This window comes from Heloderma suspectum, chromosome 1 (assembly GCF_057233095.1).
Source record: "Heloderma suspectum isolate Gila_16-S chromosome 1, 16-S_ref, whole genome shotgun sequence".
NCBI lineage: Eukaryota > Metazoa > Chordata > Lepidosauria > Squamata > Helodermatidae > Heloderma > Heloderma suspectum.
Genome location: NC_139458.1, coordinates 371,392,727 through 371,419,453, shown reverse-complemented (window position 1 = coordinate 371,419,453; position 26,727 = coordinate 371,392,727). Strand labels below are relative to the sequence as shown.

The 26,727-nt window shown below is 41.3% G+C and overlaps 1 protein-coding gene across 26 annotated transcripts in view; it reads right to left on the bottom strand.

Moving 5' to 3' along the window:
* SDCCAG8 (SHH signaling and ciliogenesis regulator SDCCAG8) overlaps positions 1-26,727 on the bottom strand; it is a 175,608-nt gene that overhangs the window by 133,950 nt on the left and 14,931 nt on the right. For all 26 annotated transcript variants that reach the window (XR_014786806.1, XR_014786807.1, XR_014786805.1 and 23 more), the window contains exons 7-12: positions 21,814-21,878; positions 20,772-20,960; positions 15,572-15,710; positions 11,066-11,218; positions 10,239-10,373; positions 7,801-7,917 (exon numbers count right to left, since the gene is read on the bottom strand). Coding sequence is in view for 23 of the 26 variants with exons in the window: in XM_084828224.1 (XP_084684350.1) it covers positions 7,801-7,917; positions 10,239-10,373; positions 11,066-11,218; positions 15,572-15,710; positions 20,772-20,960; positions 21,814-21,878 (798 nt within the window). In the remaining 3 variants the exon portion in view is untranslated. The remainder of the gene's footprint in view (positions 1-7,800; positions 7,918-10,238; positions 10,374-11,065; positions 11,219-15,571; positions 15,711-20,771; positions 20,961-21,813; positions 21,879-26,727) is intronic.

The following is a 26,727-nucleotide window of genomic DNA, read 5'->3' as shown; positions in this document are numbered from 1 at the left end:
TGCTGCCCTTCCTCTGCCCCTGGCCTGTGTCATCTCCCTGTTGCCCGAGGTCACTTTCTGATGTCCTCCCCAATTCCCATGTTTACACAGAAGCAGTGGCTTTCTCGTCTCACCCCTCCCTTTCTTTTGTTTCAGTTCAGGACAGACTGAACACAGGACATTGCAGCTCCCTTCCCTTCTTCCTTTCCTCTAAAAAATGCTCTTGATCCACATGGGGTTCAGAGGCATTCTGGGAAAGGGAAAGGGAAACGGTGGGGCAGTTGGAGAGCAGAGTTCTGGTGCTTTCCACCTCCCAAGTATTTTTTTTTAATTCCCCCAAAACTCAAATTTAAATTGGGAGAGGCAGCAGGGTGTCCACACAGCTGACAAGCCTGGCCACATATTGAGATAATTGGATAAGGCCCTTCTCCACATGTGTTCAGTAAGTGCATTATGATTACATGAAAGAGAGAAGCTTTTCTGTGGTGATGCCCTTACTCTGTAATGCCCCCCTGAGAAAGATTCACCTGGCACCAACATTATACTCTTTTAGCCGTCAGGTCAAAAAAAAAAAATTGCCCAGACATTTCAAATTGTTTATAGTTTAACAGTGTGGTAAGGTTGAAGAGTTGTTTTATCCCTCTCATTTTTATGGATTGATGTCTTACTGTGTTTTATTGTTGAGGAGCTTATTTTACTTTTGAATACCTCCCTGGAACCCTCTTTTGTGAATGAAGAACAATAAAGGTTGGTTTAAAAAACAACAACCCATCAACCAACAAATATTGTAAGCATGCGATACTGGGAGAGATAACTATGACTGGTGTTACCACGCATGCTTGAAACACTTAACTGTACACAAGTCTACTATCTACATCTCTGTGTTTAGGGAATAACCCCTTCAGGAATAAAATGAATTGGAGGGATTAACTCAAGTGCTAGAAGGACCTTTTCCCACTATGGCCCTGGCTCTGTTCTGCCAGAGGATAGACTAGTATCAGTCTGGTAGAGCTAGCCAAGAAACTAGCATGTTTTCTGAAATATTTATTTAACTTATTTATATACCACCCTTCATTATCAAATCAGTATATAAAATGCATTAAAACAATTAAAATAAAATGCAAAGATAAAATCAACAAAGAAAATCTACCAAGGTAGGTATTAAAATCAGCAAATGCCTGGGAATACAGAGAAGTTTTCAGCAGGCACCTAAACACCATCAAGGATGGCGCCTGTTGTACTGCAGGGGAGAGAATCCCAAAGCCAAGAAACCACAACAGAAAAGGACATCCTTTTCAGGTTGCCATCAGATGTACCTATGCACAACCAGGAGGCCCTGATCTATAAGTCTTAGTAAATAGGCAGGTTGATATGGGAGAAGGTGCTCCCTCATGTAGCCTGGTCCCAAGTTGTTTAGGGACTTGTATATCAATAATATCATCTTGAACCTGGCCATGTATACTGGCAATCAGTACAGTTCTCTGAGCAAAAGTGCAACATGCACTTAGCAACTAAACCGCTGAATTCTGAATTAACTGTAGTTTCCGGACCAGTCTTAAGGGATGCCCAACATAAAGCACATTGTAGTAATCCAATCTTGAGGTTCCAAATGCATGGTTTACTATGGCCCTTGCCCAGGAATTGTAACAGCTGGTGTACCAACCAAAGCTGGTAAAAGGCACTCCTAGTCACTGAGCCCAATGACAAGGATGAGTTGAGGAGTGCCCTCAGAGTATGAACACCATCCAGGAACACCAACAGGTAATCTACCTCGTTCCTGGACACGGGAACCACCCAAACACAGTGTCTCCATCTTGTCAGGATTCAGCCCCAGCTTCTTGGCCCTCACCCAGTCCACCACTGCTTCCAGGCACTGATCTAGGATCTGTACAGCCACACCTGACTGAGATGTCACAGACAAATGAAGCTGGGTACCATCACCATACTGATGGCACCATGCCCCAAATCTCCTACTGATTGCTCCCAATGACTTCATATAGATATTAAACAGTAGCAAGGACAAGATAGTTCCCCCACAGTACACCACAGAGCAAATGCCAGGAGACTTACATACAATAACCCAATGCAACTGACACCAGCCCTGGAGGTAGGAGTGGAACCACTGCAATACAGTGCCTCCCACCTCCATCCCACAGACCAAGTCCAGGATACCATGGCTAAGAGCATCAAAAGCTGCTGAGAGATCAAGGAGAATCAACAGGGTTGAACCCCCCCCCCCCCCCGATAAAGGTCATCCATCAGAGTGACCAAGGCTGATTCTGTCCCAAAACTAGGTCTGAAACCAGACTGGAAAGGATCTAGGTAATTTGTTTCTTCCAAGAGCACCTGGAGCTGAGCTGCCACCATCCCCTTGAGCACCTTACCCAGAAAGGGAGCATTTGTCACTGGCCAGTAATCATCAAACATCTCTGGGTCCAGGGTAGGCTTTTCAGAAGTGAATAAACTATCACTTCTTTAAGGGCAGCAGGCATTGCTCCCTCATTCAAGGAAGCATTTACCACAACCTGGACAGACTCGATCAACTCCCCTCCCCCAGCTTGCTCAAACCAGCCAAGAGGGCATGCAGGTCAGCTGAACTGCTACAAGCACCTTGCCCACATCCTCAGGCCTCAGAAGCAGAAACTGATCTCACAAATCTGAACCAGAACCTGAACCGGATCTGCAGTGATGGCATCAAGGTTGTTGTGGCAATGAGCAACTTACCTTCAAAGTGATGCCAACTGATCATAGTGAGATTCCTCGGGTTCTAACACCCCATTTACTGGGGCAGACATTACCAAACTTTGAACCACACAGAATAACTCAGTAGCCATACTAGAACATGCAATGGAAACAGCAAAGTAAGCCTTCACTACCATGCAATAGGCACAGTTATGTGCTCTAGCACATGTACATATCGAGTACAGTGTGTATAACTTTTAGGAACATAGTCTAGGTAGCAGAGTACCCTTGTAAAGTACTGAGGAGGGAACAACAGATATCAGAGCATTTCCAGAAAAGTTTTTATTGAGAAAGTAAAACAAAAGGCAGTTTACAGGTTAACTGTTGAAGGCTGTTCCAGAGAAGGAAGGGGTAGAGGGAAAATGAGAAGTGAGGCAGTGGGGAGTCAAAGGAGCAATACTTTAGTGTTCAAGGGAAAGGAAGGTGGCTGAAGCAATGGAAGCTGGAAAGTTGGCAAAGGAGTGTTATACCTTTCTTTCCGTATGCTCTGTCCAGAACCTAGGGATAGGGAGCAGGGATCCTTAGCATCAATGCTGTCTAGAAAGACAGAAAAAAAGAGACTCTGCCTCTGCCACACTTTACTAGGCAAAGATCACTGGATGTGGGATTGCAGAAAAAGGGCACCCCAAACCAGTAGACTAGAATCTGTGAGGCTGTTTATCCCAGCAAGAACTCTTCTGGAATTGCCTAGAGTTCAGGGCTTCAGAGATGCAAGAATGGGCACCCAACTGGGAGCTCTAAAGACTATTCAGGCAGAGTATTTGAAAACAAGGCAGACCACAGAATCACACTGATTCAAGGATTTAAAACCAGTTATTTCAGAAAATGACTCACAAATGAATGGGGTGACCATGGAACAGATAATCTCCAGGTGAATGAAATAAAAAAGGAGGGGGTCTGGACTCTAGGTGGATGTGTTACAATACTTCTTGTAAGGCCACTTAAAAGCCCAGGTCTCTCCATAGCCAACTGAGCAGTGATATGGTGTGGCATTGACTGAATTAAGAAATGGGGAAGAGTAAGCATTAACAACTTCAAGAGATTCCAAGCCAATGTACAGAGGGTGGGACACTCCCATGTCCATCTCCTAGAGGGTGTCAGTGGGAAACTGCAGATGCTTTTCATTTTAGCTCATTAGACTTTGTCATCTATTCCAGACAAAATGGAGACTTTTGAGCCAAGGTGCCCTCTGGCAGCACAGGGGGCATTTCATGCATGGCTTTGGTAGAAATATTAGCAGTTCTGTTTTTGTCATGTTCTAATGTCTTCCATGGATTTCCATTATTCTCTCCTAGCTCTCCAGTTATTCCTTCTCTGAGATCCTTTGGCTTTGGGGACTTTTCTCCCTCATTTCTCCTGCTCTGCATAAGTACTTACCATTTAACTCATTAGCAAGCTATTTTCTCCCTCTACGTCCTTTCTCCAAGTTATGGGCAGGATCCAATGTTGCCACTCTGCATATGTCATTGACGTAGGACTACCATAAGTGCAATGGCAATAAGGTATGCTGGCGTGCCAGGTTTCCCCAGAAAACCCATCGTACCAGCATATGCTATTGGCATTGCACTAGTGATCGTTTACACTAGCACTACATTAATGGCACAAGTGGAGAGGCAGCACTGGATATGTTATTCTTGTGACTAGAGCTCAAAGGAAGATGTCTTATACTCAGTGAGATCATTGTTCTATCAGTTGTCCCCAGGCTGGCGTCCTCTAGATGTGTCGGACTACAATTCTCATAATCCCCAGCCAGCAAAATTTCTGCACAGCATAATCATTTCTGGGTTGGGTTCATAGATGTTCTCCAAGGAATGATAGGTCTTTGCCTCTCTCCTTGTTTACCCTGGAAGCAGATTGGAGGAATGCAGTTCCCACTCAGGCTCAATTTACTGTGCACTACTTCCAGCAGTCAATAGAGCATCTGCACAGATTTGTGACATGTCTAGGAGTGGACATCCAGGTAAGTTCCACTGCTGGCCATGCCCTCCAGTTTCCAAAAAACAAGGTAACATTTGGTCATGAAAAAAAGTGTCAACTGTGTCTGTCTATCCCAAGGATCATAACATGACTGAGGAACTAACAACAAATGGCTCTTTAATTTTAAGGGGTTAAACTAAATTAAAGCTCAGGAGAAAAAACTTTTTTGATATTACCACACGGATTTTTTTATATAACACTTTAGTCATCTTGTATAGCAGTATACAACACAGATGACCCATTCATACCACTAGCAGAGCACCCAAATTGTTGAGTATCCCACCAAGGCTCAATAGATCCTTTTTTCCCCTGTCACCCTGCCTGTGCACGGACATACATGTAGGCAATCCAACATGACATCTGGGGAAAGGGAGGCATACATACTCCTCCAGTATCCGCATCCAGGCTTCACCTTCCATGATTTGCATGCCTCCCACAGGGAGAATAGACAAGATGGGGATATCACAGCATGCACAGTCCCCTTCATTCTCAATATGCATTGCACTGCCCCTGCAGGTGCCTATGTGTATACATAGATGGTGGTTGTGATAGTAGAGGGAAAACAGGGCTCTACTGAGCCTGACTGGCAATCTCTGTAGGACACTGTGCCCAATGGCATATGGTGCAGAGGGCTGCAGCAAGTAGGGGATCTATGAAAATTGGATGCTGTCAGGTGGGACACCCCCTCCATGGAAAGGACCATGCCTGACCCACCCCCCTTTCCCACCTATAATAATAAAAGAGGATTTATGTCTCTTGGCACCATAGTGTCAAGACTGTGACACCAAAACACCTGAAACTTGGCAATCATACTAACGGACTCTATTATTTGGTTTTTAAAATGAATTAATTTTAATTAATTTCATAGTGTCCATGTGTTTGAAGCTTACAATACCATCTTCAGTCACTAGGTGACAGATCCCCCTAACCTGTGCATCGCTTTGCATTTAATATAGTTGGAAGCCAGGGGAGGGTAGTCTGAGGGACAGAGTTATATGGCTGCCCTCTCCCCCACAGGGAAATGGAGTGGACAGACCCCTCCCTCAAGGAGCTATTCAGGTACACCATGGCAGGGGCCATGTCTAGGGTGCCAGTCAGCATGGTTTCACTCAGATGGGGTGGGCATAATGTGTCCAACTCTGACAGCTGCATAAATGGGCTTGAAGGCTTCGTCGTATCAAATTAAAGGCTATTCTAACCCATGTAAAGGCAGGCCTGTTCACTAATTCAAAATAAAAAGAGACAGATCTGCCAATTATTGTGGCTTAACTATTAAACTGATCCATGTCACAGTACAAGACAGTTGTAAGTGTAACTTTTTCAAATATGGAATTTTAATGGTCAGAGTAAAGATAAAGGTAAGTAATCACATGATCAATGCCTTCCAGCTTTGTAGGTGGGATCACTGGAATCAACTCTTTCTCAGCCACTTCACACTTATCAGACATTCTGGGACTAGCTTGGATTGATGGGATACACCACATCCAATAGCCCAATTTCGTGCAGACTGCGCGGGATGTGAGATCCATCAGCTCCATTCAGTTTGTGACTTCACTGAAGAATGCTGGAGTGAGTACACCACTGAAGCCATTTTCAGGTTTCAGGGCATGGCTGGGATAGCTCCCCTGCGGCCTCCTGTCTGCAACTACTCTTTCCTCCTTCTCACACCAAGGCTGGCCTCCAAATTCCACTTCCCCACTGCATTTTTCCTTAATTCGCCCTCCTCCTGGCTCTCCTCCAAAGCTCTCTCTGCTGGCCCTCCGTAGTTTTCCTCCTCCAATAATTTCCTCCGTGTCTCCTCTTGCTGATGCTTCTGTGCACCTCTGGTCCTCTTGATCTGTCCCTTTCTCCTCATTCCACACTGGTCGTTGTCTGCTCCATCTTTGTTCCTTCCGCCTCTGCTTCCTCCATCTCTGTCTACTCTGGCTTCCTTGCTTCTGTTCTCCCTGACTGTCTTCTAGCCTCTTTTTTCTCTATTCCCAGGACCATTTAAATTGCCCACCTCTTGCCTGTCACTCCTCCCTCTCCTCAATAAGCCGCAGCTGCAGATTCTTCTCATTGTTGGGCAACCCGACAAACACACAGAAATAATTGATGACGTTGCTTCTGGGTGCTGTCACTCTCAGTCACTCCAACTGGGTCTCTGCCACGACAGAGGTGGGGTGACATGGTGACAACCCATGATAGCTCTTCACAGGTGCCCTGACTTGTATGAATGGAATTGCTTTCTACTTAAGGCACAGCTACTGTTGGATACAACTCAAGTAGTCTTGACGCAAAAAAGAAAAAGAATAATTGTGTTTTTAGAGTACAGTTTCCTTTCACAAAACGTACAAATGGTGGTAATATGCTTTTCGGAAACATAGTAGTTCTAATTCACAGCCCTACATCTTCCATCTTCTGTTCGCTCGGTTTAAATGAAAGGATGATATAATACATACCTCTGCAGTGGCCAGTGAAAATTTAAACTGGTAGGTAGGCAAAGTATAACAAGGAATTTCATAGGATTCAGTACCAACATATCCAGTTCAATTGTTTCCTAATTTCATTGTGGTTTATCCCAATATTAAATGTTGATTAATAAGGAATGCCATATAACAGCTATCTACAGAGAAATCCCCCAGTTTGTATGACACAGCAAAGAAACAGATCTTCAAAATTGCAAATATTAACTAGTAATAACATGTTTATTTTGTTATGCTTACTGAAATTGTAGTTAAGAACATTTTTTTAAAAGATACAGATTTTACCTTGTGTTTTTAAAACTGTAGTTTTGTCAAGAGTTCAGTAGTGATTACTGTGTCTTAATTTTTGAGATAGCAGACACAACACAGGAACAAATGGATAAGAATGGACATTACACAACACACACTGTTCATGCACGGCATACGATGGGGCATGTTAAGTATTACATAAGCTTTTATACCTTCATCGTTCTAGGGTAGAAAATAACTCCCTAAAATAAAACAATTTCTTTAATAGAAATAATTAGTAAAAAAAAATGGATTCTTGCCATTTAGAACCCCAAACTACTAGTTGTCACTATTGGAAGAATGAAAGCACTCAAATTTCTAACAGCTTAATCATGGTGGTCTCTCTTACCTGGTCTTTAATTTCAAGTTCCCTTCTAGTTTTTGATCTATACTCTCTGTACTCCTTTTCTGCCTCATCCTTCTTCATTTTGGTCTGGTTCAATTGATAACGTATTTCTCCACACACCTGTAAGATTGAACGGATAACAGCCTGCAGTTTCAGGACTCCACACACAGTAATATTTATTTACAATGAGAGCTTTTGATGCCCTCTAGTGGCTATTTTCTATATTTATTATTTACTAATTAGGGATGTAAATTTTTACACTTGTATTTTTAAAATAGTTGTTGCTTTAGGGTGGTGCAAAACAGAAGCACACCAGCTCAAGAGCCCATTAATCCTACGATTTTCCATGATTGCTCACAATTGTTTATGGCCATTAATTCCCCTCTTTGCTGCTGCTTTAGTCCACCTGTTTCTATATTTCATCCATCCTCAAATAATCCCAGCAAATCAGGGATTACATAGAGGATGTGATGTCACTGTGCCACATAGCCAATCAGATTTGGCTGAGTAGTGACATCACTGGGGGCAAACAAAGCTGCACTGTCCTCCCTTTTAGTCGTCCCAGTGGGAAGGTGGGAGAACACATGTTCTTATTCCTGAGGCCACAGACATCCCTTCTACTGCTGTGCTGCAGCAGTCTCATTGCACTGCAACATGGCAAGGCAGCAATTGTTATTTCAATTGGGTTGGCAATGTAGATGCATTCCTCCTGAAATGGGGCACTTTTTAAGGGACAGAAATAACTCACAACATCTGCAACTTCACCTCCTCTCTCCCTGTGTTGGCGCAGCCCTAATTATCTTTTTAAATTACAAATAGCCTTTATATTAAATGTGCTCCTCACTGGCTTAAGAATCATGTGATGTGACAATCAGAGTCCTTGTTAAGTTCTGTTGCATTTGCTTCAAGATGCTCTATTTAATATAAACACTAAGCTTATATTCTCCAAGAGAATTGCAAGTGTTTATCCAGACAATCACTCCTTTACATAATAAGAGCTCTGTGACTCTTTACTTGCAGGGGACACAGATGTTTTCTTGAGTGGTAACACTTTTGTGGCAAGGAATACTGCATTTTTACAGCACTCAAACCTCAACATGTTTTTGCTGAAATGATGTTATTTTGCAGCTACTAGTGCTACTGTTTGGAATGTAATTGTCATGTGAAAAGTGGCTGTGTGAATGCTGCTTGTATGTAAAGAATAGTGCCTCTGATAGCAACACTATCATATGATCCAAAGACACACACTTCTATTTTTTGCTGGAGCAGTGTTCTGTCTCTTGCCAGCTCGATCATAAAACACTCTTAGCTCTTTAAAACAAGACAATCCAACATCTCCCATTCAGAGCAATGCTCCTCCATCACATGGTACATGAATCCAGTGCATTTAATTAATAGGGAGCCTACTCATTAGGGTAGGGGCCATGCTGGTTGGTGCTCATGGGAGTTGTAGTCAAAAACAACTGGAGGGTACCAGATTGATGACCACTTCATTAAGGAGTCTAATTAAAAAGGAATGCTTATTCCCCACAAAGTTATTCCCCCTTCCATTATATAGGATACTGCCACTAGAACTGATCAGTACCTAAAGACTATCCATAAAGGCCAAAATAAATCGGAGTACACTTTAAGTGGTTGTCTAGATAAGAACTGTAAACCCCTACCCCCAAGTAACAGACACACTTTTAGAAAACAGAATGTAAAGAAATTTGTCTTTTCAACTTTTCAAAAGAACTGAACACCTTCATATTGCAATATAACCTATGTGCATATTCGAATTCATGTATACAAATATAGGAATACAAAGTACTAGAAAATATTTATAAACCTAGGGTGACCAGATGAAAAAGGGAATAGGGATCCTACATGTTTAATGACAAGCTACATCTACTGAAATTCTCTTTTCTACACAACTATTAAATGTGTAGGATCCCTATCCCCTTTTTCATCATCCCCAATCCTTTAACACCAGCATTGCATTTGTTCCAAAGACCTATCAAATAAAGTTAAATGCATTTATTAATTATTTTATTATGTATTTAAAATATTTTATACCATCTTTTGAGGCAGAGCCTCTTCAAAGTGGTTTACAAGGTAAAACTTTACAATCAAATACAACTAAAATAGCAGCATAAAACATTTAACACAGGAGTAACTTTAAAAACATCAATTTATAAAACAAAAATGGGTATCCATTTATTTCCGAGTAGACTGGAACACTGCGGTCTTTATGGCCTGCTTTAAAACAATTATGAAGGGAGCCACACACACATCCTGGGGTAGGGCATTACAAAGGATGGGACCACCCACGATCCTTCTAATTCATAAAAGTGTGCCCAGTTAACACCCAAAACATACACGGCACCACACTAGCCTGTTTTCATGTCTTTCATTTCTGTTTTGCATGAAATCTATTTTGTGTTTTCAAAAAGTGTTTTTACCTTATTAAACTCCATATCATGAGATGCATTTTGATTTTGAGCTTCTTCCAGCTGACTGGCTAAAGAAATCTTCTCCCTGGTAATCCTGTCAACCTGAGCCTCCAGACTAGCCACATTCTGAGATAAAGACATCACCTAAAACAAACACATAATTAATCAGAAAGCAAACAATGGGGCAAAGCTGAGAATCATTAGCTTCTCAATATGGTAAGGATTCTGCTTTTATAAGACTATTGAAGGCCAAACCTCTGTTACTTGTTTTGATTAACCGGTAAGTTTTGATTGCCCTGTAATTTTGATTACTCTGACAATGCGTGAACTCTTGCAAATACAGAGAATGTGTTGCTTAAGGGCTGCTTCACACATAAGATTTTACACAAACACCTAAGTATAAGGGAAACATGTACACCATGATATGTAACGGCAATCTATTTGGCCATATCTAAGCACACTGGGAACCCACAATTGGCAGCAACTTCTCAGTGTACACCACCTCCCCAGAAGAGTGTATTATTCCTCCTCCCACTATGGAACAATTTGTCCCTGCCCACCTGACTTAATCATGAGTAAGGGTTAGTCACAAATCACTTTTTAAAAAGTTTTATATATGCACAAAGCTTTTTAAAAGGACTTGCTTTAAAAAAGAAAAATATCAGTATTTGCCATCTATTCTGACAGGTAGCAAACTATATTTTTAATTATGAAAAAGTTTCCAAAGAGCAGCCAAAGAAAGGTTTAATGTTTTGCCGCCTTAAAAAAACAGAACAGAGCAGAAAGCATAGCTGTTTACATTCCAAAATATTTACACAGAAAAGGTTAGAAGTTACCAAGGATGATAAGTTCTCTTTTTCTTTCTTCATTTCTTCACGAACTGCTTCTCGCTCTCCAGCTCTCTTATCTAGTTGGATTGCTAACTCCTTTTCAAGACGATCTCTCTGCCTCTCCATCTCGTTTCTAAGCTGTTCACACTGGACTAGTGCCTGTAGAGATGACAAAATATTTTAACAAAAATTATTTACACATTTCTTTAATGCAAAAGAAAACTTAAATTTGAAAAAAATGTTCTAAGATTTATTTTTTTCAAATTAAACAACAAAATTTATATTGCTGTATAAAGGTGCATAAATATACATGTAAAATATTTAAAGTTTTCCCAAGAACAACTTGGTGCTCAAACATGGGTGTTAAGAAAGGCCTGATCACTGTCACTTCCAAATGGTATTAGAATATAATATTGGCCATTTTAACGATAGTCCTGCACTATATTCTCAACAGCATTTTACTGCTAAGGGCATGTTATCCAAAGCATGCAATGAAAACCAGACTAAGGCTGAAAACTTATATCAACTTGCCTAGGAATAAACCCCACTGAACTCAGTAGGACTTACTTTTGAGTAGAGATGCATTGGATTCCGCTGTAAGGCACTTACTTTCTGGGCATATGAGACTGCTGTAATTTTATCTGATTCTCCTTAAGAGTATAAGTCTAATTACAATCTCAGAAAGAGTTTAGTAAAACAAGCACATGCTATTTTCTTTTGCACACTAGCTTTCTCGTGAACAGGTATTTCTAAAAGAAATATTAATTAGGTAGACAAATATTTCTTGGCTCCTGTTTTAAACCATGGGAAAACCCCAAATGACAACAAATCTGTCCTCATTATTTATCAATAAAACCTATGGGGAATGCTGATTTTCACTCATTAGCTTGCCTGTAAATATCAACATGTAAAGGCTAATAGCTGTAGAATCCCCTAGTGTAACAGTTTTCATCCTTTTCAGGTCCAGGAGAACCCATCTTTAATCCCAACGCAGCAACATGGGACCCACTTGCCTCTAAAAAATAAATTACAAATGCTCATTTATCTTTTCTTAGGGTGAGCAAAGGCAAAGGAGGATAGAGCTCTTACATCTTTTTAACAGCTGTGCAGAAGAGGGTCTTGGCAGGTACCACTTGTCCAGGAGTAAAAAAAAGATCCAGCTTCCAAAATATACTCTTTCACACAACTGTTAGAGATAAAGGAATTCTGTCCTCCTTTGCTGACCAACCAATTTAAGAACTATGCCCTAATGATTCTAACCACGAGAGAGAGGAGCAGATCCAGGCTCCACAACGTACAAGATGGCTGGCTGAATCCAATTGTTTCTTTCCACTCTTTCATCAGCAGAACTGGGAGTGGGGGAGATTCCTCCTCCATACCTTCAATCTGCTCTGGACCGCTGGGAACCCTCCAAAGCAGATTTTCAGGTGTCACAGTGGGCTGCAGGGAAGGCGTGGAGGAGGGAGGAAGGGAGGCCAATTGCACTAGCAGACTTTCACTACCTTGATGTTAGATTTAACCCATGGGCTGGCTCTGCTTCATTGCTTCCTCAAGCACCTTTGCACGTGGCACCCTCAGCCATTTACATGAAGGTAGCTTGACTGTTCACACATATTATTTTGGAATGGTGGCCTTAGCCAGTAACAGTTTTGTTTTTGTGTCTGACCAGGTGCAGAGGACACACCGGGGCTGTGTGGGCTATTTAACCCATGGCAAGCTGCAGTACCCGTGGACACCAAATTGCATATACAACCCTTGCTCGGGTCGTTGTCGTGTTGTGCAAACCCAGCAAGTGTAGGCTACACTCACTGGGTTTGCACGACATGACAACCTCCCAAGCACGGGTTGCATATTTACAATGGCAGGCACATGTGCCCCACAGCCGCACAGTGGGTTAAATAACCCATGGTGGTCTGTTGTGTCATGTGAACAGCCTCTCTGTGTGGTTTTATTTTCTTTTTAACGTAACGGCAGTAACTCAAAAATAACAAAGCATCTGGTGAAAATAACGAAGCATCTTATGTCATCTTAAAGACTAACAAATTTATTATGACATAATATATTTGTTCGTCTTTAAGGTGCCACAAAAGTCTTTTTTGTTTTTGCGGCAATAGATGGATATAGTTAACCCTCTGGAAAGTGTATCAGTTGGTGAACTGTAAAATCCATACCACAGTCCTTGAAATCGAGGTAATCAGTATTCTTTTCAGAGCATGTCTGAATCAATAATATGGAAGTAATCCCACTTGCAAAGTGCAATCTTGTCCTTTGTGTGAGTCATGTTAGATAACAAATTCCTCTAAATTAGAGGTAATTCAATAATTATACAGCAGATGGCACTAGTTATCAAGACAATAAATCAACCTATTGAAATAGACATTTAAAATAAGTTATTTATATTAGATTACAAAAGTTGTTTCATATTGTACATATAGCACCCCAGTGTAGATGATGTGAACATCACACTGTTTGTCTGTATGAAGCTCTGACATATTAAAAAAACTCACTGCAAACTAAATTCCACCAAGTCAAAGTCCTCAGGGTGAACTGAGTGTATTTTCAGGGGTACTTCCAGATGCACAGTTCCTAGTGCTACCAATTAACACCAATCAAAAGACTGCAGCTACTCCATCTTTTTCTCCTTAAATGATTTATTGTGGGAAGGGAAAAAAAAGATGGAAGCAGCTGTGGGAAAACACAGGAAGGTTACACATGGAAGATGTCATCATCTGAACCCCCTGTATTCATTTATTTTAAAATATTTCTATATCATCTGCCATATAAAACATATCCAGGTGGTGTACAGCAATAAAATCATATCATAAACATACAAATATAAATATATAATACAACTAAAATGTAACTAATGGCCATCAAAGAAACTGGGGAAAAATAAAAGTGATGGGTATCACAAATCAAATGCTGAGTTACATAAAGAAGTCTTTAGCATGCACCTGAACTGCAGAGTTGGCACACATTTGAATTTTGAGGGAAGGGTATTCCAGAGAGTGTGTGCCACCAGAGAAAAGGCCCTCTTCCTGGTTGCCAGCAGGAAAGCCTTGATGATTAGTGCAGTGGCTAGGCAAGTCTATATGGGAGAAGACATTTTCGCAAGTATTCCAGTCCCAAGTTATTTAGGGCCTTATAGGTTAATATCAAAACCTTAAACTTGGTCCAATGGCAAACTGGCAGCCAGAGCAGTTTTTTTTTTTAACAATTGCGCACAATTCTGTATGTGAGGCAGGGTGATTGCACAATAAAAACCTCATCTGGAATCACCTCAGGAAAGCTGTAATACCTGCCTGTGGGGAACATGAGTGGAGTTCACCTGAAGTATGGCACTGAAGGATGTAACTAACCCAACATATGCTCTTCCTTAATTCTCAAGAATACTAAAATCCAAAGACAAATAATTCTGAAGCCTGTTCTATTATGAGAGCAATAACAATTAGACTAGCAAGTGCTGCACTGACATTAGAAACTTCAATTCATCAGTCCATTTTATAGAGCATAGTACCAACTTGACTCTAAAACCAGCTGTATTGACATTAGAAACTTCAATTCATCAGTCCATTTTATAAAGCATAGTACCACCTTGAGTCTAAAACCAGATGTGTCTGAAATATTTCTAGTCTTATTGCAGCACTCTTTGTTTTCATTAAATTTCCTCGGAAGTTTCTGCTGTAAAGAAACCACCAAATTTACCTCAAAAGTTCACTGTAGGTGAAATCCGGTGACAACTCTAGTTGAAAGTACTGATTTTTTTCCCATTAGAAAAACATCGGATAGCAACCAAAAGCTATTTTAAGAACATCCAAGGGCTTGCTAATGCTCAGTGAAATTTTGCTACCCCACCATATCCTATATTACAAATTAGAGGAGCCCTGTTGGATCAGAACCAAGGCCTATGTAATCTACTTTCTGGGGCCCACAGTGGCCAACCAGATGCCTCTGGGAAGCCTACAAGCAGGACATGAGTCTAATAGCACCCTTCCACTCATGTTCCCTAGCAACTGGTACTGAGAGGTGTACTGCCTTTGATACCAGAGGTAATATAAAGCCATCATGACAAGTAGTCATTGATGGCCTTAACCTCCATGAATTTCTTTAATCTCCTTTTAAAGCTGCACAAGTTGGCAGCCATCACTACATCTAGTGATAGTGAATCCCATAGGTTAACACTGTGTGAAGAAGTACCTCCTTTTATCAAGCCTTGAATCTCCTAGCACTCACCTTCATTGGATGACCCTGGTTTCTAGTTGTATGACAGAGAGAGGAAAAAGTTCTCCATATCCACTTTCTCCACACCATGAATCATTTTATACACCTCTGTCATGTTCAGCTAGATGCCACTGAGAAAAACACAAGGAGGGAATGAAGGCAACACTTCACCTATTTTTTTGTCATCGGCAAGTGGTATGTAGACATATACATACCCATGGGAATGCCTAAAGTAGCTAATTGGATCCCAACCATGCATGCATGAGACAAAGACAGACAGAGAAATGTTACCTTAGTTCTCTCCAAATTGGCTTCTTCAGTCATGTGTACAGCATGCTTCACTTGTTCATAAGCGCTACATTCCCTTCGCTGCATTTCACTTAGATTTATTCTGACTGAAGAAAGTGCTGCCATTAACTCATCTCTCTCTCTGTAAAAATAAAAGGGGAGGAGGGAGAAAGAAGATATTAATACACTGAGCAAATAAGGGTTACTTAAGCAGGTTTTTAAACTGATGGTATGAGGCATGTTAGTTATTGCAATATGCCCAGCAATAATAACAGGTATCACATCACTATTCACACAAGCTGGATAGCGCCTCATCACCAGCACACAATAAAGCAAACACACACAGCCAAGCAAAAATCTATCAAAGGTCAATGAATCTAGCAAAGTGAAATAATAGAGAATGGATTAATATGGGTAACTGCACTGAAAATCTTTTGAATTGTGGAATATATATCCTATGTTTTGTGTAATCTGCAGCACTGCAGCCAAAGTTCTACAACAAATATCTACAATTCTTCATCATTTTAGCACCAAGAAATTTTTAAAAGCGAATGCATGTATACTGAATGCCAACCATTTGCATGCTAATTTACAAACAAGCAACAATTCCCTATGAAACAGGTTACCTGGGGGTGGGGGGAGAACAGGAATAAGCAATTCATGCAAGCCAGGCAAAATGTTAGTACTTCTTTAGTCACAGGCAACTAACTTAACTAAAACATATGTTTTAAAATGCAGAACTCTGACCTGGATTAGTCCTTACTAAGTAACTGAGAGCCTGAACCTATCTATTGAAATACCACTATTTTAATGGAACTTACTCCCAGGTTAGTACACACAGGATGATACTTCGAATGCACGTACTCAATGATCAGTTAAATCTCATTCTCAAAATATAAAGGAAAAAGAAACAAATGTGAGTCTTTGCATTTATGATGCCTGTCCCATCTTCCTGCGAGAAGTTCAAGTGGATGCCGGGTCTCTTTGCATAAATTAAGTTCTTACCCGCTAGAAGTGTTGTATGAATACCTCTTGTTGCATTAAGGGAGAGAAAAGAACCATAGTTGAGAAATGTTTAGGGACCATAAGGACCAGGAGCCTCAATTCTTCCACATTCCTGCGGTGGAGCAATGCAGCAACGTTTCTAAAATCCTTTCAGAACCTAGGTTTACGACGAATAAACAAGACATGGCTTCCAAGGCCTGAAGCCAGCTTCCAAGTTGGATTCAAAGTAATCCAGTGCATGAATGCAGTACTGAAGTGACTTATCCTGTATTCACTGTAAAAATTACCTAGCCACATGGAAAGAAATGATGGGTTACATTATGCTTCAATGAACATGATTTTGTATAGGGGTAGAAAGGAGCAGAACCTGCATGCAAGATAGGTGTATTCTATTCAAGATGCCAGGTTATCTCTGTAAAATTGGGGAACGACATATTTGCACTAACAACCCACTGCATGTGCTCCAGGGCTGAACTCTGGCCATGGATGTTCTTGTCATAGTGTATTTTGTTCTACATGACTGTTTTCAGAGTTACAGTATATGTCAGAAACAATTTAGAAAACACATTTAACAATGCTCTTGAATCAGCTGGACAAGGGTAAGATTACTCCCAAATAACTTATGCTAACATAACTCCAAGTTACACCAACATAATAGTTACAATAATATTATACCATTTCTATTTATTTATTACACTTATTTATATGCTACCTTTCAGGATACAAATCCTACCAAGGTGGCTTACAAGTAACATAAAGTAAAACCACAACAAACAATATTAACAAATAAAACTCTTCAGGAACCTTTGCACAGGGCAGTTGATCTTAGATGGCCTGGGGGATGGGGGCAGGGGTACAGTCCTGCTAGAGCAGGCTCTGAGGTCTTCTTCACCTGCCTCCCTATCCTGGAACTCCTATGTTGTTGGTGTAAGAGCTGTGCCATTATAAGGGGGGAAAGGGTGGTGATAGGGGTGTGGTGAGGGAGGAGCAGAACATAGCTTGAATTTTATGTTGTCTCACAGATTGCTCCAGCCCTGTATGCCAGCACAAGAGAACAACTACAAAATAAGTGGCATGTTAAATACACTCACACTGCAGTCAACATCAGAGGACAGAATGCTGACAAACTTGGTAGCCAATCGCTGCATAACATCAGGAGTATAACAAGCCCAGCAAGGGAGCACAGCCTGCATATTAAGATGAACAGAACAGGGACACGTCACTCTGTCTCCCTGTCTACAAAGCCAATAGACAAGCGCACATGTGGGGACAACACTAGGGAACATCAGTGAAAAGAAGCACTTAGTGTAATAACAGGCAAGACTAACAACAAAAGTAGGAAGTGTAAAGGAACACACTTGTTTTCCCAGAACTCTTACAGGTACTCTTTCTCAGGACTCTCCACAAAAACACCCAACACAGAAATCTCAATTCCACTAGGGCTGGAAGCTCAAGGTATCTCACACATTTAAGTAGGGGAAGTTGCCAAGGAGGGTAAATTCACACACGTAAGTATGATTCCATAACATCTTTCATCCCTTCTAAGCACCACAAACTGTGCAAAGCCCTCAAAACAGCTGTGGCTGCAGAGCAGCTCAATTCAGCTGCTAAATCACGGTTAAGAAAACTTAACGACGGCTAGACATGATTGACAAACCATGATTTACAACTAGCCAGCAAACCAGAAATTTTAAAATGCCTTGAAATGGCTTTGCTGTTCTAGTTTCTTGTTTTTCTAATTATAGTTTGGTGTGATGCCTGAACTGGCAACCCAGTTGCCCATTGCTCCAATTCCAAGACTGCTGCATCATGGAGTGAACTAATGAACAAGTGTTGAGAGGATGAACAATGAAAGCAGATGAGCAGCTCTAAACCATGGTTTGCCTGTTGCATGTTGGGAACTCTAAATATTGGTTTGGGCTCAAGCCTATGATAACCATAGTTTGACATAATGCTTGCATTGAGCCAGTGTCATCCACAGGGGAAAGCTTGCACTGGCTTAACAGTCCTCTCTTATTCAACTGCATCTCCCACACACAAGGCAAGTATGCCGTCAGCATAAAGGCCACTCTCTTGCCAAGTAACTTCTAATTGCGAATAAACCTCCATCATGCACTTGGATAGTTATGGTGAGTACAGCCATCTTTGTTGATGAACACCAAGCACCGTATTTTACTTGTTAGTAGTACTGACCAAACTCTTCTTACAGGATCACAGCCAGGATACATGGCAGCACAGCAAAAGGTAACTACAAACAGCATTCCAATGCAATTCCCTAACATGGATGGGCAAGTATAGTCTCAGTGCTAACATCCTCCCCAACAGGTGAATTTCCAAATACAGAAACCAAGGAGACTACCAGGTGAGTGCACACTCAATGGAAGAGTGGGGAACTTGGCTGGGGCATGAAAAATGGAAAACCACCTAGGCCAGTGGTTCCCAAACTTGGGTCCCCAGATGTTGTCGGACTACAACTCGCATCATCACCATCCAGCATGGATAGTAGTCAGGGACGAGGAGGGTTGTAACCCAAGGGGTTACCCACATTTGGGAATCACTGAGGTGATGGCACAGTTTCACAATCACTCAGTCACAATGAGTCACAGCAACAACCCATTATGCCTACTAGTCCTATGTTTCTCTTGTTTCTTTGGAGGCAACCAGGCCATCATTCAATACACAAAGAAGAAAATACGTTCCCTATCCACAGTGTCATGAAGACCATAAAGCAAGGCCCACAGCAGCAGCAACTGGTGGGAAACCAGCAATCCCTATGTGACACTGCTACCATTTCCCTTCCAGGCTTCCTGTCCTTTTAAAAAGTTTATGACAGACAGGAATGTTAACAGGCAGAGTTATACCCAGCATGGAGATACACTGACAAATACTCTGAAGTCTGTCATGCATCTGTCAGAGGGACAATGGTCCTGCAAGAACAAAAAGGTGGACAACCCCATGCTCCTGTGAGGTTGTCAGATCTCATTCCATAGCTGATAGGGCTCAACAGAAGTTACAAATGCCTCACTGTGACTTTTCCCAGTTCTTGGGCAACCATAGCCAGTGACTGAGCCTGAGACCTCTTGTATGGTGAGCCTGTGCTGTCCCACTGAGCTACAGCTCCATTTAGGGCCCCTTTAGTACTTAGGGCCCCTTTATACATGGGACTTGGGGGGCAGGGAGGGGAGCATATCCTGGGCCAGGTTCCTGGGAGACTATAAAGGTCCAGTCATGAGGCCCCCTTCTGACCACTTCTTTGGCTGAGTGATTATAGAGTTGTTCCATGACATGGGAAGGTTAGTTTCTAGTCCTGCTGCCTCTCCCTCTGCTGCCTCTAAAATTACTTTGGCCAACAGGACCTCCTACTAGGTTTTGGAACTAGTCTTCTAAAAGTACTTGTGTATGTAGCCACTCAGCTGGTTGTTGGTAGTGAATTAAGAATAGCTTCTAGGCAAGAAAGCAGAGAATTTTTACAAAAAAAAATGTTTGTAGCCACAAAAAAGTATGCATGGACAGTCTGGCAAGTAAACGGTTTTGCAGAGTAGGAATTTCTGTGGGCTTGTTTGTAAGTTTGGAGGAAAAATATTTAAGACCAAAACTTAGTTTTTCAGTAGTCAACAGGCTTTGAAAAATATTCTCAAAAAGTTGTAGCATGGAATATAAATGTAGTAGTTGATTATTTGGCAAATTCTTGAACTCTCAAATTATAGTACATGCAACGTCAACTATATATAACATTGCCATACACACACACACACATACACACACACACCCATTTGATCAATGATACTTATTGACCTACTGTTTTTGCTTTCTTCTAGAAAGCAACCTATCTTCCCACATTTCACAACCTCAAATTACTGTACTTTTAACATGTCACCTAAAATTTGTAAAGTCTCTTCTTCAAGTCTCTCCTTCTAAAAGCAAACAACTAAAGCACACTGTTATGTAGCGGTGCTGGGAAGGAATACAACGTGGAAGAAAATGGCTCTTGCACACAGCTCCCATTCATTTTAACGGGGCTTGTGCAGAACTTCACAGAGAATCATGCCAAAAATCACTGGGTTATTTTTTGTAAATATTGTAAATATTTACAAAAAAATATATTTTGTAAATATTTACCAGCAGAGTATGGCAAATATTGCCATAGAGAACTTATAAGAATGTGTCTTAATTCAGTTCTAATTATGCCACTACTTACTTTGTTAGTCTTTCAATGGTTTGCATGTGGACACTTGAATGAGTCTGGGAAAGAACTGCTTCATGTTGCGCACATTTTAAGCAAAGGCCACCAACCCTATTGGAAGTACTTGCTGCACTAAGCAAATGTTGATGCTTTAATCTTCCACTCAGATCTTCACAGCTTTTTTGTGACTCTGATAACTCCTTCCTAGAAAGGTAATGACACACAGCATCATAAACAATAAACAAGGATGGATAAAAGACAATAATTATTGTAGAGCAATTGGAGCAGCTTTTTCCATATTGCTTCTAAGGTCGCTATCACTGATCTAACATCAGTAGCTGGATAATCCTATAAACTTAATAGAAAGATTGGAGACTGGCTGCAACAGACAAAGCAATTTCACTCTTAAAATGAAAGTATATTTTTTTAAGTTCCTGAATGCTCTGGGAGGGTGTCCACATGCAGTCCAAACACAAACTGATATTAAATAGCAGAACATTTAAATAATATGAGGTGCGGAGGGGCGTGAGTAGCCTTAAATCTTTTTAATGGGCTACAAAAATGCTGCTAAACAGACAGGTAAACATTCTTCACCATAGTTAAAAAAAAAAACACTAAGAAAAAACTAAATATAGTTCTAGGCCATCCTTCCCCAACTTAATGCCCCCCAGATGTGTTAAACCTCAACTCCCACCAGCCAGCATGGCTAAAGATCAGGAATGATGGGAGTTGTACTCTTGCAGGGCCCCAGAAAGGGAGGTCTGTTTTAGGGATTAGGGGGAAATGTGGAGCATGGTATCACTCCATATTACTCATCACCTGTGTTAATCAACAGATGTCTGTGAAGATGAAAAACCTGGTCCAAGAGGAGGGATTGAAAAATGTCAGTGTATGCATGGTAATGATAGCTTTGTAATACTGCCTACAAGCCTTTGAATAGCCAAAGTCTCAGGTTTCATATGAGTGCAGGAAAAATGACTGATGATTTTATTATGCTGAACTGTGGATAGATGTAATGAAGCAAAACAGAGGGGAAAAGAAAAATACTTCTTTTTACCTTAAAGACTGCACCTGAGCTTCAAGTGCTTCTGTCTTTTCTTCATGGAGACATTTTAGCTTTTCCTTTAAAACAAAATAAATGCACATGGCTTACTTCATTATAACTAAGAGATGGTCATCATCAAGAGCACAGTAACTTGCACTAACTAGGAGAGAAAATCAATTTAAATCACTTATTAACAGCCATAGTCTTTTTAGAAGATAATGATGTAATTATATACTAGAACAGTCTAATGATCAGTCTAGTCCAGGCTTCTCCAACTTGGTGCCCTCCAGACGTTTTGGAGTTCAACTCCCATCAGCCCCAGCCAACATGGCCAATGATCAGCAATGCTGGGGCTTTAGTCCAAAACATCTGGAGGGCACCAGGCTGGGGAAGACTGGTCTAGTCTAGCATTGTTTACATTTTCAATTCCCCTGATATTTGTTGGGAGACAAATTCTGCAAAACATGGCCCCTCCAAGAAATTCCTGACATGTGTTGCTGATAACTTAACAGAAAGTGGAGGAAGGAACTAGAGGATTAGCTATCCTTGACTTGATCCTAACCAACAGAGATGATTTAGAGGGTAAAGTAGCAGTTACAGGAACTCTGGGGGAAAGCGACCATGTTATACTTGAGTTCTTGGTTCTAAAGGAAGCAAAAGCCGAGTGTAACCAAATGTGTAACCTAGATTTTAGGAAAGCCAATTTTAATAAACTCAGAACAATAAGTAAGGTCCCATGGCAAGCGACTCTAATGAGAAAAGGAGTCTAAGATGGGTGGGAGTTTTTTAAAAAGGAAATTCTCAAGGCATAATTACAAACAATTCCAACAAGAAAAAAGGTGCAAGACAAGAGAAGCCGATGTGGCTTCACAAAAAGGTCAGAGATGACCTGAAAACAAAGAAGGACACATATAGGAAGTGGAAGGAAGGCCAAGCTACAAAGGAAGAGTAGAGGCAGGTAGCACAGAATTGCAGAGTTGGTGTCAGGAAGGCTAAAGCTGAGAATGAGCTGAGGTTAGAGAGGGATGCTAAAAGCAACAAAAAGGCTTTCTTCAGATATGTGCATAGTAAAAGACAGAGGAAAGCCATGGTAGTTCAACTATTAAATAAGGATGACAAAATGGTAACAGATGACAAAGAAAAGGCATAAGGGCTCAATTCCTACTTCAGTTCAGTCTTCTCCCGAAGGAGGGTCTATGACATCACCCCCCCCAGGCAAAGGCAAAGTACAGGCAGAAGGGGCAGGATTTCAGCTTGAGACTGATAGGCATAGGGTCAAGGAACACCTAATTACTTTGAATGAGTTCAAATCTCCAGGGCCAGATGAACTGCACCCTAGAGTAATAAAGGAACTGGCAGAAGAACTCTCAGAACCGCTGTCCATTCTCTTTGAGAAATCATGGAAGCACCAGATGACTGGAGGAGGGCTCATGTTGTCCCTATCTTCAAAAAAGACAAAAAGGGGGAACCTGGGAATTACAGACCACTCAGTCTGACATCAATCCCTGGGAAAATTCTGGAGCAGGTTATAAAGCAATCCATCTGTAAGCACCTTGAAAATAATTCAGTGATTACTCGAAGCAAACATAGATTTGTCAAGAACAAATCCCGCCAGACGAATTTGATCTCATTTTTTTTTAATCAGGTAACCTCCCTTGTGGTCTGTAGGAATGCTGTGGACATAATATTCCTCAACTTCAGCAAAGCTTTCGACAAAGTGCCCCATGATATCCTGATGGGCAAACTAGCACAAAGTGGGCTAGATGAAACAACAATCAGGTGGATCCACAGTTGGCTACAGAATCGGTCTCAAAGAGTGCTTATCAATGGGATCTTCTCAAACTGGGGAGAGGTAACTGGCAGGTTAACGCAGGGCTCAGTCCTGGGCCCAGTGCTTGTCAACATTTTTATTAATGACTTGGAGGAGGAGGTGCAGGGAATGCTTATCAAATTTGCAGATGACACAAACTTGGGCAGGATGGCTAATACCTTGAAATACAGAAACAAAGTTCAAAGTGATCTTGATAGGCTAGGAACTGAGCCTTCGACCTGATAAATACAATGCTAAACCACAGATACTCAGAGTCAAACTAGTTTGGAGGCTTAGACTGGATTTTTAGACCCTAACATCTATTTGTTTAGGGATTCACACATGGTAATTTCATAGAATCATAGAAATCATCAATCAACAATAATATGTTCTAAACGAAAACAGGAAATAACACCCCACCACATGCTTTTCCCTGGCCTTTTTAGATAGACAGTTAAACAGATAATCTATAACTGAAACATGATTCAAGCAAAGGGAAAGCTTGAGTTCAGGGACATACTGACAATTTAATATTATTAATAAGGTTTCAGGGTGGGGGTAGCACACAGTCCCTTCAGTCCTTTCTTCTGCAGTGTCAGAGATTATGCGGTTTGAAGCAGGAACCATGAGGTTTGGTCCTAGCCTATTCATTTACTTTCTACACTTATACCTTGCACCTTGAACATGAAAGTGTTCCCAGGGTGGCTTACATTAAAATGAGAAGTATAAAATACAATATAAAATAAGCAACATTCCATTATAACAGCAGCAATTAGAATTCAACACACACAGAGAAACAGAACAGCCCACTTCCTATCTGCTTAAGAGGTTAAAAGAGCCTGGGAAAACAAAAACGGTTTCATCTAGTACCAATATGTGGTGGCTACGTCCCACAATTAATCAGTTCTGGAAAAAGGTTTTTCATGAGGCGGCAGAAATTACAAACTGAGTTCTCTCCGGGGTTGGGTTTATTATCCATATTTGACACAGCAAAAAAAAATTTAAGACATTAAGACCTCTTAACAGTCATGTGCTTAAGCAGCATGATTAACAACAGCATCTTCTTGGAAAAAAAGGAAAAAAGAACAGGCTCACTTTCAATATGGAGAAATAAACTATGGTTTATTGCCTTAAAATGGAGAAACTAACTAGTCATCTCAGACAGACTAGGCCTGAAAAATATATGGATTTTTTTTAATGAAAATTTGGAAGCTTTTATAAATTTCACAAATAATAAGGTTAACATGGTGCCTCCATACTCACATGGGTTATGTTGGAAAGATGTGTTGGGATGAATGTAAGAGAATAATATGGTCACCATTTAGAAACAATGAGATATCTAATTCTAGTATGCACATCTAAATCCCTAATCAATTGTAAAAAGTGATTGATTGTATGTACACAGTTCACCCAGTGTTTGATGATCATTATTTGTTTGTTTATAATGAATGAATACGTACTGTATACATTTTGTAAGAAAATCAGTAACAAATACTTGGAGGGAAAAAAAAGAGTTGGTGCCAGGTGAGCACTCCTAGGGAGGGCATTTCAGGCACAGTACCACAACTAAAAGACTGAAGGCAAAAGGAGAAGGGGACGGCAGAAGATGAGATGGCTAGATAGCATCACTGATGCAATGAATATGGACTTGAGCACGCCCTGGGAGAGAGCGCAGGACAGGAAGGCCTGGCGTGCTATGGTCCATGAGGTCACGAAGAGTCGGACATGACTGAATGACCAAACAACAACAACAACAACAACAACTACAAAGTTTCTTTATCCAGTTACCACCTTCCTTAGCTCTGAAAGAAGGGGAAACCTGGAGAAGAGCCTCAGATTTATTTTTTACATTGCTATACCACCCAATAGCCAAAGCTCTCTGGGAAGTTCACAACAATTAAAACCATAAAATACAACATAAAATGCATTATAAAAATGTAAAAGTTTAAAACCCAGTATAAAATAGATGTAAAAACTTGCCAGAAGGAGTACAACGTAGGTGCCAGCTTGACGATGCACCTTGGCAGCATCCTCAGGCCTCAACAACTGACACTCACCCAACAAAAGTGAACCAGACTGGGCTGGTCTGGGCACCTCTGCTAATGGAACTGCATTAATAGCGGTGTCCAATTCATGACAGATTGGAGCAACTTCATCTTCAAAATCTGTGCAAACTTGTCACAGTCTGCTACTGAGGGTTCCATCATTTGTCTCCCTGGCCCAGATTGTAGCAGGCCATGAACCACTTGGAAAAGGTCAGCTGGATGACACTGAGAAGATGCAATAGTGGTGGAAAAGAACTCCCTTTTTACCACCATCACTGCCGCAGAGTAGGCTTGATAATGACCTCTAAGCTGTGTTTGGTCAGAGTCGGCATGAGTTTTTCTCCACCTGCATTCTAGCTGTTTTCCCTCTTGCTTTATTGTCCTCAGCTCAGGTGTATACCAAGGAGCTGGCCGGGCTCTGCTGAGAGGGAGAGGGCACTTGGGCACAATCATGTCAACTGCCCAAATCATCTCTGCATTCCACAGAGTGACATGGGCTTTGACAGGAACACCAGCCATACCAGGAGGAAAATCCCCCAGAGCCCTCTGGAATCCATTAGTCTTTGTGGGCAGACAATTTTAATAGGTCCCCCACCCTTGCAGAGTCTAAACCTCAATAGAAAGTTATCTGACCATGACAATGGGGCACATGTTAATTCCCCCACTTTCAGATCACCATTCTCATGCCCAGTCAAGAAAACCAGATCAAGCCTGTGTCCTCCTATATGTGTTGGGCTGATGACATGTTGAGACAGCCCCATGGCTGTCATGGCAGCCATGAAGTCGGATCCAGCAGCTTTGGCATGGAAGTTAAGATCCCCCAGAACCATCATCCTAGGGGTCCTCAACATCAAGTCTGAAACCACCTCTGTCAGCAAAGGCAGGGAGACTGAAGGGTAGTGAGGTGGACAGTCCACCAGCAGAATCCCTAATCTGTCCCAGGTACCCAAGACAAGGTGCACTCAGAATCAGCACTCAAATGGACAGGAAGCCTAAAGAGGGAGACAGAATTCCTATAGACCACAGCAAGTCGATGTTGGTGTTGTACCGTACAGCCAGGAGCACAGCTGG